This window comes from Bombus vancouverensis, chromosome 11 (genome assembly GCF_051014615.1).
Source record: "Bombus vancouverensis nearcticus chromosome 11, iyBomVanc1_principal, whole genome shotgun sequence".
Classification (NCBI taxonomy): Eukaryota; Metazoa; Arthropoda; class Insecta; order Hymenoptera; family Apidae; genus Bombus; species Bombus vancouverensis.
In genome coordinates this window covers 7,000,153-7,016,792 of record NC_134921.1, presented here as the reverse complement: position 1 = coordinate 7,016,792, position 16,640 = coordinate 7,000,153, and the positions used below count along the sequence as shown (strand labels likewise).

Here is a 16,640-nt window from a genome sequence, read left to right as displayed (position 1 = left end):
ACAGTAGACTAATGCGATAGATTCCAAAAGGGAATTGCAATTGTCATTTGTCCAGACGACGCAATATAGGATGAACCGCCCTTCGGCTTGGTCGATCATCCCCTTTCCTCCCGCACGTTCCGCCAACACGTGGATGCCACGAGGGGTAAAAGCGAGGAAAAAGGGGATTCCAGAACATTAAGGAGACAAGAAACGAGAAGAACCAGCAGGATGAAATCGGGATAAGGTGAACCTTGGTAAGAGGGAGTAAAAAAAAAAAGAGTAGCAGAGACCAAAAAATACGCAACCACGAGGTAAAAGGAGAAGCGAATCCAACGAGCAAACATTTGAACTCAACGGTCTACGTTTCGCTTATCGCACGAAATCCCATTTTTATTCTTCTACCGATCTTACCCTGCCCTCTATGAGTGGCCATCTTTTTTCTACCAGCCCCAAAGCCTCTATGTATCTGATCGTCGACGGCAAAGTGGGCCACAATATCCTTATATCCCATCTCATTTCCTGTTCTTCCTCTCTTCTTTGTCTCTCCGCTCTGCCCTTCTCCCCAACCACTTTCCAAGGCAGATTACACTTTCCTAGGGAACGCAATCGATCATACGTTCGCGTGTTATTTGCTCGACTTCTTTTCCACGAAACTTTTAATGCCACCCTTAGTTCTCGGCCAAGAGAAGAATCAGTATTCTGCGTCAAGCGAGCAAGGGAGAAGTAAGATGCGAGACGCAGGCGTGTGGAATTAAAGACGGGAAAACTTATTCTTTTTCGTGGTCCTCCTCAACTACGTGACGCGCGTAACACAACCGATCTTTCGTTCATTCTTTACGATAATCACGCGATCACTTTCATACTTTCCCTGCAGTTTCTCTCACAGTTGTTCTTCCCAATGTATGTCGAAAGATATTACGTACACGGCGTGGAACGTCGGTTAGACGATAGAAGAGACACGCCGCTTTTATCAGACAAACTTATCAAGTTGATAAGAATCTAGCGAAGTCCGAAACGGACGGTTAGGTTATCCGGATCGAATCCGGGTGATAGATGACTGTAATCTGTGAAGCGGCGAACGGAGAGCCGATTTCACCAGCTTACGTGGAGATTTCCAGTGTAATGGCGAGAAAATTGGAGAAAAAGCGGAAAAAAGCCTTTCGAGCGTTTCGAGTGGTGATTGAGGATTGAGAAAAGTATTATTTATTTAACAGTAAAATCACCAAACTAATTCTATAGACCTGTGGATTTATAACGATGCACTTTTGGGCATTTCAATGAGTTTTTGGATAATGAATATGAATAAAGCTTTGCTTCAAAGCTTCTATTTTCATTTCTATGCTATCAATTTTATACTTCCACCTTCGGTGATTCTAGCATTAAGAAACTTGTGAACAATGTAAAAAAATTTCTGTTCGATGGAATTGCGATGTTCACCCGAATGTCTAGGAATTCAAATTTGTTAAATCTACAAATTGTTTGACTCTAAATATTTCAAAAAGTAGCGACAGATGCAAAAATTCAAAAAAAAAACTCTTCCTGAAACCACTTGTTTGAAATCCAAAATATCCTTGACCTAGGACAATCGTTAAACTTAGGATGATGATGACACTCGAAACTAATTGCACGTAAGATTAAAAAGAAAAAAAAACGAAGAAACAAGCAAAAATGGAAGAAAGACATATGCTAGCGAGCCATCATCTTTAACGACAGCAGGAAGTAGAACCATTTCCTCGTGGTGTCGGTTGAAACCAAAGCGGCGAATGCTTTTAGATGCTCACTGGCTCTCAAAGGTGACGTAGTTTCACTCCAAGAAATAAGAACAAGACGATCTAACCGACCGCTTGAATGGCAGGGATTGCGGGTTGAAGGTAAAAACGGAGAAGGCGCAGGCAAAAACGAAGGGTGGGAGGAAGGGTTAGAATGAACGAAGAGAGAAAGCGAGAGGGTGGCTGGAACAAATGCGAGTCTCCTCCTCCATTTACGTCGGAACTACGAGCGTCAGGGTTGGGTAGCACAGACAGGAGATGGAAGAGATTCGTGGAAATGCCGTGGAATTGGATAAGCCGGCAGGGTTTGTTTTGCCAGGGGTTCGCAATAGGGGTGATAGGCTGATCGTGTACTAGCATCGCGTGGCCCACGCTCACTAGGGTCTTGTATCGCGTGTCCTGTGCAACTTTCTTCTCCTCACCCTCGAAAAACCCTGATCCAATGGCTCGACGCTGACAACGCACTCACACTGTTAACGATTCGATCCGTGAATGGTATAGATCGGCCTGATATCACATATACCGTAATGCAAAGCCTTTTTCGCGTGATATTGCAGTTTAAGTTTAGAAAATACAAAATAAACTCTTATATACATATCTGCTATCTGCTATCTCGAGTAGAACTGAAAGTGACCGATCGTAAAAATGCAATTTGAATAAACGAACTTGAAATTCACCGTGTCAGATCTAATTCGCGTGGAAAATGAGGAGAATTGAAGCAAACGTCTGCTAACAAGCTGGCTCAGAAACTATCGAGAAGGAGGGGCTCATCAAACTCTGTCCGAGAGACAAGTTGAATCCTATGGAACACGTGGAAAACGAAACGAGAGATAGGGTGAGGTCGAGGGTGAAGAGTAAGGTAAAGTTAGAGAGGAAGGAGCGGGAGGCAGTAGGTGCTGTTTGTTGAATCCTCGAGATCAATACAAGCCAGTCTATCTCTTTCTGCCTCGTAATTCCGTGAGCCTAAATGTGCGCGGGCATTCGATGTGTGTACGTATGTGTGGTACCGAGCCTCGTTTCGTTCGTGCCTCTGAAAATGCACACAGGGAGAGACGTACACAAGCGGACACACATTTACATACGATTGCAGGGCGAACTGTGACGCGTCAAGATGAGGAAGCGACAGAGAGTAAATGGGACGCTGCATTTCTGGCTACCGGTTTTAGCCACGCGTGTCAATATTTTAAAAGCACCCTGTGCAGAGACATACGTTAAAAGACAAGCGAATATTACGCCCTGAATTCGGTTCGTTTTAACGCCACGGTCGGAAATAATTCGCTCCATTTCTTCTTTTCTTTTCCTATAAAGATACACCGTCGTAATTCGGTCAATCTAATTGCACACTGACACAAGCGAAAGAATTTATCAGCGGTTAAAAAGAGAGAAAAAAATGTGATTCGTTTCAAAAGAAAAACAAATAAAAAAAAAAAAGGGAGAGAGAAGAAGAGAAATATTCACGATAAGATTCGGTTCTATTAGAAACGTTATTTTCACCGGTTCAGCTATTTCTTTAGAATTCTCTATTCGCTCGGTTCCTCTTAAAGGCCGTGAATCCTCAAAAGTGGTGAATACAGTTCTATCGACGTTTTTCCCGTGAATGACTCTCTCTCTTTTCGCGAAACGAGGCTGACGCATCCTTCTTTCTTCGTCCGCTACTATTTATGCCGATAAGAATACGGGCGAGAATTTCAAGAAGTCTCTGTCGGCCAATCGCGGGCGCTTACTTATCGCTGCCTGGAAGGATTGGCTGCGCACTGCGGTACAATACGAAAATAGGTCGGCCAATCCTCGTATCAGCACCCTCTTTCGCCCTCCTTCTGCCTATCGCCACCTCCGTTCTTTTGTTCTAACTATCGGTAGAAATGAATAAAAAAAAAAAAAAAAATGAAAGAGAGAAAAGAGAAAAACTATCTATCTATGGATGTTCTACGCGAAGAACAAACACTTAACTTCCCTATGCAGTTTTACAATAGTGTATATGTACATCTACTACGAGTATTATTGCGAGGTCAGTTGTCTTACTCGGGAATATTCCCAGCTATTCGTCAAAGTTCCTTAGGGTCAACCATACAGATTGCCAGCATCCACTCTCATCGACCCCTCTCTTTTCAGCCCTAAACATCGTCCAAGGGAAACACGCGTGTCTCGTCAATTCTTTGATCGATCAACGATACGCAAGACACGCGTTCCGATCACTGTTTGTCCTCGTTCGACCATCTTTCTGGTGCCGCATATTGTTGCTGCGATTGCTGGCCGCCAGACACTTGGCCACCCGACGATTGTTGCTGTTGTATCTGCGTCTGCATCTGATACAACGGGTAACTTTTCCGTTTCCGGATACCATGCATCGACAGAAGGTGTATCTGGAGGTATTGTTTCGTCTTGAACTGCTTGTTGCACACGTGACAGGAGACGTACTCGGTTTGAACTGTGTGCACGTTCACGATGTGTTGCTTGAGGTTCGAATTGTTCGAATAGATCTTCCCGCACTCCGGACACTTTGGTTTGCCAGATTGGCTCGTGTTGTCGGTTTGATGATGCTGTTGCTGGTGAAACCGACGATGAGTCTGTTGATGGAACAACGCCATGCTCTCTTGAATCTTCTCCTTGGTGCACGATTGAAGCATCAGATTGAGCTCGTTTTTCGCGCTGGCCGTTTGTTGCTGTTGCTGCAACGTTTGAAGATTGTTCTGCAGCTTCTGATGCATCATCGTCAGCTGCTCGGTATTCAGGCTGTTCAGGGAGTTGAGCGAGTTCAAGGCATTTAGGGCGTGTTGCTGCGACGCTTGGCTGGTGGCGTGGAGCTGATGGTGATGATGATGCTGCTGGAGCAGAGACGACAGGTCCTGACCTTTCGAGTTGTGCACTCCGCTCTGGTAAGTTCCAGACCCGGTGTGGTCGTTCCTCGCGGAGGACGTACCCGGCAACCAACCGGAACTCGAGCTTGAACCGTCTCCTCCAGAGGGCTGCCATCGCCCTGGAACCACCAGCCAATGTCAGTCCTCAGCCAACCTCGTACGATCCCTTAAACACTATTCAATTTTTTTCCGTTCTCCCACAGCCCTTCGTTTCCCGTTCCGTTCATTTATCTCTTTTTTTTTAACATTTTTTGTTTTACTTCCGTTTATTTTTTTTTTTTTTTTGTCATTCCTGTCACACTGTTTCCCGCCCCCGAATCCGTGTGTGTGTTTTTTTTACTTCCCTGAATATCTATGATCCAATCGTAGATTACATTCTACTTTTTTTTTGTAAATGTATTTTTCACTCTTTTAATCTCAAGATATCACAGGTATCAATTTTATTTCGATCAGATTTTTATCTGTTTGCTGAATGTGGTAACGTGTGTACTTTGTCCTTCTTCATTGCCATTTCCACACCTCCACCCTCTCTTTTATCCATAAACAGTTTTAACTGAAAGAAGGGTCGTTTTAAAGAATTCGAGATTAAAAAGAGTCGAGCTTGACTTTGCATGGCAACCCTAACAATTCCGTTTCTAACGACCGCAGACCATTTTTTGCGGAAGAAAATCGATATTATTCCGGTAAACGAACTCGAAGAGCCGTCGGAGACGTAGCTCCACGATAACGCTGTTACTCGCCATGTTTCTGTATTATTCTTTTATCGTTATTATTATTCTTTCTTATTATATTTTTTTCTTTTTTCAAAAAGGGTTAAGTTGGGCAAGGGGATGCAGGGTTGTGAGAGGTACGAGAGTTCCATGCATTCAACGCAACAACGAGAGACCAGAGTCTTGAGGGAATCGACGGGAGGATACTATAGTCTTGGGCTACGAAATCGTAATAAACTGTAAAATCGAATCGTTGACTCTGATCACTTACCGTAATTCGGATCCTGATTCGCCGCGTGGATCCCGGATGGCCCTGGTATCAGTCCTGTAATTATCAATTACGATCATAATCACACAATTGTCTTACACCATCCGTCAACTCTAAGCAGGAAATTAATGTCAATCGACTCGGCGTCATTTCATTTCTATCTCGATTAGTTGACTGAGAGTCGTAGTTGTGTAAGTCAGTCTACTGCAAGTTTTCATAAAATAATGTTCTGCGTTTACTACCATAAAAAATTACTTATGCTTTTTCACGTCGTTAAAACGCACAGACAGAGAATAAAATTACAACTTAACTAATTACGGAGATAGAGGGACGATTACATTTAAAAATTGAGACGTCATTGAATTTGAATTTTCAAAATCTCGACTTACAGCGCTATTATTCTTTGGCCGTCAATTAGAAATCATTATAAAGAGCAAAAAAAGTTGAATTGATTTCGGTTGAATTACCTGGTATTCCCAAGAGCGCCGTAGGAAACGAGTTACGATGGTGTTCTATAGAATCATTTAAAATGTCGCTTGGTTCCGTCTTCACGGAATTCAGGATACTGTCGTTATTCGACATCTCCTCTTCATCTGACATTGAATTCGATTCGTCGCCTGTAGACTGCGTCTGTAACCAATAATAATTCCACTTTTCTTATCCAGTCTTCATAAATCTCATTTAAGACTATTAATCTTCTGACAGTATAATAAAGTGGTATCACAAACACGGTTGTATTATTGGATCATATACAAATACGTGAAAATTGCACTAACAAATCGAAAAGAACAAATCACGTATTTTGTAATTTACAGACTACATATTTTCAAAAAACTTAACTCGCAGATTTTTAAACACTGTAAAACTGTAAAAGGATTGATCCAATCAAGGTAACATTCTGTAGGGGATCGAATAATGAGATTACCAATATGTGTATTCGTTAGTGTATTTATCTTGTCGCGAAACGATATCTATACATTCCTTTAGTCACAGTTTTTACTAAATCGCTTGCGATCACGTTCGTTTATTTATAATCGTCAGAAGAAGGTTAAAAAATCCAAATTCGTATCGTTTAACGGTTACCTGTAGCGGCATCATTGTTTTGCCCGGAGTTCATAACAATACCTGAGACCTAACGGTCTTGATACTCCGAAGCAAAACAACAACATGGTTTGAAGCAAATTCTAACTCTTTTGCCGCTACAATTCCTTCCTACCTGTACATTATTCGTAGGTGTCGTGTGTATCGTGGGTCCTCCTTCCAGGGCCTGTCCCAGAAGTGATTCCTGCAGGTCAGTTTTCTGCTCCACGTGGTTACCCAACGGTGGACTATAACTTCTAGGTCTCTTCTCTGGTGGAGGACTCAAAGCACCCTCGTTCAATTCTCCCCTGCCGTTATCTTGCCACGGATTGCGTGGTGTCGCCTGAGAAAATCAAATATCCCTCAGTTATTACACTAGATAGTCAATTTAAAACTAAGTTTAATATTTCAAAGATTAAAATTCATATTTACCGGTGCACTACCGTTGTTTCCACCAGATGACGAAGGAGGTGGAATTTTCGCTGTGGCAGCACCGCTGTTCACATCGGCCAACCCCCGAACCTGAAGCATCTGCGCCGTCTTGAGGAAGGCAGCCAGCTGCTCCTGTCCCACGTGAACCTCGCCGTGGTACATGAAGCGCAGCAACGACTCCATATCGGACGAGGCAACGTCCCTCAGGATCACAATCGGATGCTGACATGGATTCGCCTATAGAGCGAACAAGTGAGGAAAAGAAGAAAACAAAAAAAAAAAAAAAAAGAAAAAGAAAAAAGACCGTTGAGTCGGAAGAAATCTTATATGGCTGACGAAAATGAATTCTAGATTACGCTATCGAGAGCGTTGATTATGATCGATGCTGCCCGGACGAATCTCGTTCATGTAAATCAGTTAATCCTATTTATCAGGTCGTTCAGTCCGACCAAGTCTGGTCAATTGATTTACAACGACGATTTACAACCACGACACGTATAACGAGCAACATTTAATCCACGTCGACGATACCTTTCGTGTAGCTTTTAACGACTCGGATGGGCTATACCGTGCACATTAGCTCTCTCTTTCTCTTCCTCTATCGTTATATGGTGCATCTTCGTCGTTTATATTCTTCTGTTTTTTAATAGTCGCAGCCAACAAGCAAACTAACCTACAAATTGACCACTTGTATAAACGTGGCTGTATAACAGGAACGATCATCCTCGATGGAAGATGGAAATTTATATGGACATATATAGCGCGCACTTACACGTTAGAGGCGTTCTCGCCGATCTATGTCCCGGCAATATACGGATCGGCGAGGCGACGGTGCGCTTGCCATTATCGGCATCGATATTAATTATAATTAATGACTACCAGAGCTTGCCAACGCTAACGCCACCATCGGTTATTTCGAGGCGACACGATTCGCGGCCAAAGGTGTCGTACAACGACGGATTCGCAAGAACGCGAGAGGAATGAACGAGAATGGCCGGTATGCATAAACTGGAATATCTCACCGGTTCGATTATCGAGACACGAAGCGTTTCGAATCAGTGATACGCTAAAAGCGCAGGGGGGAACCACGAGAATATTTATTATTGTCGATCGCCACTATCGATTTACCCGTTGCGAGTTATAATCGTTCCAGGTTTTGTAATATCGACCGGTGTGTTGACCGGTTGAAACTCGACGCTGTTGAATTTTCTTCTTTTTTTTCTCGTTCTCTTTCTCTCTTTACTTTCGAATATTTCGCCGCGTGAAAGGAGTAACCGCGACCGGCTGACGAGACTGATTTGCCCCGAAAAATTGTGCCGTATCGATTTCTGAGATATTTTTCGACTGCAGGTTTCTCGAAGTTCGAGGATGTTTTATAGGCCGTAAAGTGATGCGGATCTAAGTTTGCGAAACTTGGAGAGATGTTAATTCTGAGACTATCTTTTATAAATATACAACACTCCATTTTTGTGAATTTGAATGATTTTTTATTGTAATTATTTTTATTAAAATACACATTGTATACTATAATCATCGGTAGTTATAGTGTTACTTTACTATAGTGTACTTAGCTGTTTACTATTATCTTGACATTACGTCTGAAGAAGAATATTGAAATATTCTGTTCAATTTAAATTCAACCATCTACACTCTCATAATTTAAAGTTAAATTCAGAATTAAAATCGAACTTTGATACAGCTACGCCTTTTTTATTTATGCCAAGTAGAAAATAATTAAACCTATGATAAACGGATAATATCGTTATTAAAGCATAAACACAGGCCAGAAATATCTAAACACGACAGAGACTTAGTCATAACGCGACTTTCGTAAACAGAAGCTTGCCAATAAACGCACGCAGTTAGTCATTAGAGAAAATTCTATTTTAAAAGCAATTACTCCCAGAGTACTATCTAGAAACGGTCAGAAATTTCACGAAATTCGCGTCAGATAATAAAAGATACGGATATAAGAGAATTATAGAACACCCTGACAATCCACGTTCGATTGAAAAACTCTTATTATAGTTGCCTGTGCTGAATGGGATTACGATACAGCGTATCGGGCGGTATAAACATTCGCAAAAGCGAGCGTCCATTTACTCGTCACGCCGGCTATTCGCTCCAAAACCGTGAATATACACACCAACGAAGAAGGGTTTCGCGATCCTGAGGCTGCACGCTATAATTGAAATAATCGCCGTGGCTGAAAGTATCTCTCTCCGCTTCGCGGTGCAGTATAGCGCGGGCGGTACACAAAGACACGAACGGAGTCCGACATGAAATAGAAGGGGAACGAAAGAGACGAGAAGAGAAAGGGAACGAAGAGAACTCCGCTATGGTCTCCTTTATCGCATTAACCAATTTAATTAACAACTTTGAGACTCCCTCTCCCCACTAATTAGACCTAACGCGATTAAAACGGGTCAATAATTAATTGTACGGATGTTCGTGCGTCGTACATGAGCGAAACAGAGGCCATCCTTCCAAAATATATTTCGCGATCGTTGTAAAATACATATACTTTAGTTCATGTACAATGGAATTCCGTACAATGGACTATTCAAACTAATCATGACTAGGTGACAAACTCATACTTTTTGTGAACGCAACTAAGAATAAGATTCGTTCCTAGGAATTATTTTCTTGTTTATTTTATTAGGTATTATAATGTGTACGTACGATCGTACTCGCTGAGGATAATGAATTCTACCATTGAATTATTCGAATAATCTACTAGTTTCTTATATTTGTTTTCTCCTCGTTAGATGTAAAGTACAAGGTAGATTATTCGTAAATTTCCCATTAATCGATTACTAATCGATGTTCTGATAACAGAGATTCCATTGTGTATATCTAATTTTTTCTTTTTAAATGCTTTCCTAATGTGTTTTCGCGAGGGAAGAATGTAGGCAGATTAATTCCCATCGAAACGTAATTTCGAAATTGAATCGAAGGTAATTAGACACGTCGATGCCGTACACGTAATAATACGCGTGCGACGTGCCACCTCGAGCCGGGAATTATATTTCGCGCACGCATTCCGTCAACAACCAGGGAAAAGTACGTTTGCAAGCGCGTCGATGAATGATTAAAGGCGAGTCTTCCGCACGTTGCAACGCCATTTAGCCTTTTATTATCGCTCAAGCTTCGAGTTTCTACTCGTACCGAATGCCCACGATTACAAAACTGGTAGAAAAGAAAAGTTCAACATCGTATTTCCTTTTTCATAGTAGTACCGTAAAGTGAGGGTAAAAATGAGGGCCGGATTCGATCGATAACTTTCAGCGACGTTTCACCAATAGTGATCTAAAAACAGACCGGGATATGTTATTTTAATGTGCCACTATTTCCATCGAATATCAATATTGTACGTTTTCCCAGGCATTAAAGATCCAAGTTGAAGTTCAAATAATAGAGAAAAGGATGCCACGCAGTAATTACCATCGTATTCCGATCCATTAAAGACGATATTCGACGAGTGAAACGAAGACAGTGTCGTATAAAATTCGAGATAACCGAACAATTAATTATTACACTATCTCGCTACCATTTTATTCTCGTTAAAAACACATCAAGTTCCTCGGTAGGCCTGGGTATCGGCAGTCGCGATCTAAAAACGAAGAAACGATGTAATTGCTTACATTATGCCGCGCATTCCGGAGCTAACCGTTTATTCCTTCTAGTTCACCTTCATTGTGTCTCATACATTCTCCTTTATTTCCATTAATCAATTATCGAAGGCAATACGCGCGCGCGAGCTCGCGATCACGAAGCGATCCACGAAGCAAAGAAACACGAAGCTTCCCCGGCACCTTCTCGTTCGACCGCTTTAATCGATCGAACGATCTTCCGTGCTCTTGCATTACTTACGGTTTTTAGAAAGCGGACGCTCTGGATTCCAGCGTGATCGCTTGCACACACAGGTGGCTAGAAAATTATGGCCGTAGCAGTCGCGACCGATGTGATATACACACGGGAAACCCGAGTCGCACAGCCTGTGCAAACCTATTCGAAGAAAATTTCTTTGACCGCCGCGAGCGTGACTACAAAAGCATCGTAATAAACCGGGCGAGAGGTTTCCCACGTTTCGCGGTATCTCGCATCGTGCTTTTAACGCGAATCCGTAGAAAACGTCGGCTGATGAGAATTAACGCGGAAAAATGAGAGGAATTATTACGACGAGGGAAGGGGGGGGGGGGACTATCATTAAATTCCTCTTCGTCGTGCCACTACGTTTCGTGATCAACGGTCTCCGATCTCTTAACGATTCAACGCTAAATTTATATCTGCCTCGAAACTCTAACGTCTCACTTGTACCTTGTCCATGTGAAATCGTTTATATTTATATGTGTCACAGTTAAAGATAAAAAGTGAATGTTGCTGGTTAATGTATGTATTTATGCAGGATTTTAGCGAAAGTGCAAGACTATAAAATCAAATAAATATGTGTATATACAAAGATGTACATTATTCGTAATAAATATACTTATCTAGGAAATGTACACATTTATTATATTAACGCAAACTTCGTAAGTGTAATGTGATTCGTTAAGTAATTTCAATCCAATTAAAAATGTACGCTCCTACAAGTAAAAATGTAAATTCCATTGTTTTTCGAATACATTTACTTGTCGAATTAGTATGCGCATAGATAGGCGGCTACTAAATTTCTTTAACTACCTTTCGTATTTCGTATTTACCAATCTTACACGATCTTTTCTACGTAAATATATTCGGTTACCAATTAAATAGGTACAAATTATTCCAAACTTAGAATATTTTTCCTGCGTATATTAGTCATTTAAAGCAGAGATTAGACCGATTTCGATGCTCGTGAACTTACTCGTTCACGGCTCGAAGACGCCTTGTCGAGGGATGAAGGAAAAAGGTGGCGAGAGTTTGTACCGTTGAGCGTTTGAAGAAAAAAAAAAGTTCTTGTAATCGTGCGTCGGTGCTGTATCTTGATCGCATGTAGGCGAAGCACCCCAACTAAAGCGTAAGCAGAAAAGTAGATACGATTGCATGGTTTCTGATCCGGTTATGCAGTGAACGCGCAGCCGTCATGGCTTCACGAAACATGTCCGTTCGCCGTTACAGTCCCCCGGCCACGCATATAGTTTCGTTGTACAGACGAATACACGGACAAGTAGTTCACGCGTGCACACAACTCTTCGTTATCTTCTTATCTGGGTAGTTGGAGTTTTACTGACGCATGTTTTAAGCTTTCCTGGCGTTAACCAGTCAAATCGCGAGGCAACTTCGAGGGTAGCCAGAGTATCGATCAAACTTCGCCACGCGTTTACCCTCTTTCTCTTTGCCACCCCTAAACGAATCCACTTTCAATTTTTCGTTAACTCGTCAGGCGATGTCGTGCCAACGAAGAGGATTTTTCATACTAACGGGGACCTTAACGTTTGAAAATACATTGTTTAATTCTGTGCGGTAGTCCATATTTTTATACATTTTTCCAGAATTTTTGTACTTTCCAGTGAACGTATCACAGAACTGCTACTGGATCTATATCGCGTGAATATTTTTATTTTGAAAATTAAGGCAGTTTTCATTTAATTGTATCATATTCATTGAAATTAGATAAACTATTATCTCGCAATTATAGGTTTCTCAGGGTGATTCGTTGGATATTCCTGTGAAAGAAATCGTTGGAGGACGATGGAAGATCTCCGACTATTGATATTCGAACGATACTTGAATGCATTCAATAAACTTCTTTGTACGTCCGTTGTCTATAGACACTTCGTTTGTCCGAACTGCATTTATTGGAATGAAATTTTAATTAGTTCTCGTTTAACCGATCTCTTTCCTGCCGATTGGATTCGCTTATCTAAAGTCTTTATTACTCGGAGAAAAATCATGGACAGTGGAAGGAATTGGCAAATTCCTTTTAATCTTTGCCGGATTCGTATAGAGTTCTAGTTCAGAGTAATCCCAAATTATATTCAAATCGTTCCAACACCAAGACTGAACGTAAAATAAACGTAAAACGCAGAAACACTGGAATCTACAAAGTGGACGCATCAAGAGAGACGCGTGGTGAGAAGAATTGCTGAATTGCTATTACTCCTTGACAGATCCGTATAAACAGAGTTCTGATGTTCACTCAGAGTAATTCTGAACTGCGTGACTTCCTAGTAACGGAATCTAATCATTCCAAATGTCTAGAATCGTACGTAGCAAGACAAAGAAAGACCGGAATGAACGAAGCGGATGCATGGAGGGAGACGCGTGTGCCGACGACAATGGCGGGAACAAGAAATACACGCATGTACATTGTACACGCGGCGCGTTTCACGCTCCCTCCTTCTTCAGCGTCGCTTTTCCAGGCGCAGGCTGTGCAGGAATGCGCGCACGTACAACTACGCACTTCCGTTGATAAAAATACACGGAGGTATAATGTGTCTCTCGGTACACGCGCGGCCATCGTCATTTCGCTTGGCTTGTACTCCACGTTACACAGTTGGAAAGAGAGCAAACACAGAAACAGAGAAAAAAATGAAGGAAGGAAGGGAGACATGTAAAGGAAGAGACAGAGTACGACGAAATACAGATAGAGACGAACAGTGAACCGAACAAGGAGCAGAATGAAAGAAAAGAAAGGGAAAAAAATGACGAACGTCGAAAGAGGACGGGACGAACACGTTATACGCACACGCAGCACAATAATATACCGGCGATAATTTGCTGGCCGCATGTGCACGACTGCTGTGGCCGTGCGACATTAAGCGTAATGCGAGTGCACCGTGTGCATAGACGCCGCATTAACGAAAAACGAGAATACGAAGGCTTATTAGAGGCGTAGAGAGCACGTTTACGGGCGAAGAACGACCCTCGTCGACGTTGACGACGATGAGCCGCGCCTGGAAATTAAATACGCGCGTGAGAAGAGAGACCCGGTGAGGACATGCACACAGGAAAGCGCGAGTCCAGCTTTCCGTTTCTCCGCTCCCTGGTCTCCGTGCATTCCGTGTTCCCGCAAATTGACACGAGCACCAACCGTATGTATATATTTAGATGTGCCGGCCAGTCGGTGGGAGGCAAGATATTTTAAAATATGAAGACACTCGGTAGAAGATGCAATCCGCGTCGAGACACCGAACTGGAAATAAAATTGTATCGATTCGTCGATACACTAAGAACTTTCTGCAAAATGAAATTACATATCTAAATATATATATACTCTAGGCATAATAGGCATAATATATATATATATGTATATCCTCCTAGAGTCTTTTTCTAAAAATCTCCATAATTCTTACCATTGGTCATATTCAGCAACGTGTAACCAAAAGTTATCCTTTTCATCTCGTAATATCCCGAAATATCACAAGCCTCTCAAGAGTAGATACCACTACTCGTAAGACAAGGAAAGAGCATGAAAAGAGAAAAAAATGAGAGATACATATTTCGAATGTCTAATCCTCGAACGTTCCCACAGCAGCATCCATAGCAAACTGGTAATTGATAGTTATTAGAGGAACGTACTGTTATTTCAGTTATCGGTCAGATTGATCTTCCGCGCATTTTAAATTCACGATTCACGACTACGTACCTATGTGTATGTGTATATTCATTTCGGATCAAGAGGACGTTTTCGATTCGACCGCGCCGGATAAATCACCGCCACACGGGTTCTCCGTAATGGCGCACATAGATGCCGTAGCAAGGGGTATCTAGTAGACGGGCCACACGTTTAATACAGCCGTGTGTGTTTCGCCTACAGTTGCTCACGAAAGTATTCGAACACTTGTAGAAACATTTTATGAATATATTGCGTGTGTTAAACGAAACGTTTTTATATTTCATTAGCACTGTAATGACATTCGAGTGTCATTATTACATTGGTAAATTTCGAGACAAATCTGGTAATGCAAGTACATAGCAATAAGTGCAAAAATATTTAAACAAACTATTATCCACTTATACATACACTTATATACACTTATGGCATAGTTCAGTTATTCATGCTGTATTCTAGTATCTTTTTCTTTTTACTAAATACATATTTATTATATATTCTCAGATTAGATTTAAGTTTTACCGATATAATCATAACAGTAGACATGTAATCCTATCACAATACTAATGAAATTTTAAAATCTTTAATGTAACACACAATATACAGATACAAATTTCTTATGGCGTGTGTGTAAATACTTTTGCTAGCTGCTGTACGTTACACGCAAACTGGTACACAACACGCGTCCTCCTCTCTCGTTTCTCTTGGCGTCAGATGGAAATTACCGATCCGATATGCAAATAGCCGAGGTGACCACTAATGCGTGGTTAACGGTAACGTTATTAACGGATCGTTACACGATGTCCACGCGACGTAGGTGTACGCCAGCGTAATTATACGTGCACGCGTCTATTTCACGCTCGCGACTCCCTATCGTTTCATGTAACTGTTGTTCTCGCTTTCCATGGCGGAAATTGAGATTTAGTGCAGGGGAAGAAAAAATCTTATATTTAATATACAAACAGCCGTGTTACAAAAGACTCTGCTTCTCTTTATGATAGTTGAACACGCGGTCGGGCAACCGCGGATACGAGTCTCTGATTTATTCCCGTAGCGATCACGAAACGAACGGGTTAATCTACCGCGGTTAAATTTAACGTGTACGATTTCGATAAGATTTCCTGATAAGATGTGCCGACCAGGTGTTCTAGGAACGACGTATGATGCAATGGCGCGGAATTACATTCGGGAATGAATAACCGAGTTGGAACGAAAAACACCGTGACCAGTTCAATGATCAATTCATTTCGCTGGAGGAACAAAGTGGGTAAAAGAGAGAACGACCATGTAACGTGCACTTGTATACGTGTACTGTTACATACCGTGGGTGGATGCTGCGTGAAAGTGACTCAGGTAAAATTCTCGAAATTAAAAACGATGAGTAACGACCGTGAGATTAACGAAACCATGATACCGGTATTTGTTTCGACGACCAGCTAAACTGAACGAGGAAAAGAAAAATTGGGACGGACTTAAGAGTCCGTTGCCACCGAAGGTGATTCAGCTCAGTATTTCCAGCAAGTAATAGCACGGTAAACGAAGAAAGAATCGAGGGATGAGCTCTCTGTTCGAGTCGAAACTCGACAAGTGTGTTCCCTGGAAACGGCTGAATAAAAGAATGTTAATGCATTGTCGCAAAAGCGACGACGGGGATAAAATGTTCCAGAAATTTCAGCGTGACGACCGGTGTGGATGTCAGCCGGCAGAAAAAGCCGCGTTTTGTTGAACCGGTGTGACTCAGTGGTAAAGGAAACCGGGAACAAAGGGACTGTTGTGTGCTCGTCGACGATAATTGCACGACAATATTGGAGGATATTTGGCGGCAGCGTAAAGCGATTGTCTGATGCGCGTATACCTTATCAAAACCTCCCTATCGGGAGAGCCGGTCGGCGAATAAATTGCAGACAGCAAAAGCAATCTAATCCGAATCCGTGATGTTGATGCATATGAAACAAAAACTATCCTAATTTCTCGTAATACTATCTCACAACGGAGGGAAGCAAA

The 16,640-nt window shown here is 41.9% G+C and overlaps 1 protein-coding gene across 12 annotated transcripts in view; it reads right to left on the bottom strand.

Annotated features, from left to right (window-relative positions):
- Window positions 1-16,640, bottom strand: part of LOC117166476 (protein abrupt) — a 78,431-nt gene that overhangs the window by 26,210 nt on the left and 35,581 nt on the right. For 9 of the 12 annotated variants that reach the window (XR_013059489.1, XM_076622591.1, XM_076622595.1 and 6 more), the window contains exons 4-7: window positions 7,100-7,336; window positions 6,804-7,010; window positions 6,055-6,217; window positions 5,591-5,644 (exon numbers count right to left, since the gene is read on the bottom strand). Coding sequence is in view for 9 of the 12 variants with exons in the window: in XM_076622591.1 (XP_076478706.1) it covers window positions 5,591-5,644; window positions 6,055-6,217; window positions 6,804-7,010; window positions 7,100-7,336 (661 nt within the window). In the remaining 3 variants the exon portion in view is untranslated. Of the gene's footprint in view, window positions 1-3,773; window positions 4,729-4,750; window positions 5,163-5,590; window positions 5,645-6,054; window positions 6,218-6,803; window positions 7,011-7,099; window positions 7,337-16,640 lie in introns of those variants that run through there. The other 3 variants (XR_013059487.1, XR_013059488.1, XM_076622596.1) reach the window with 2 other exon arrangements.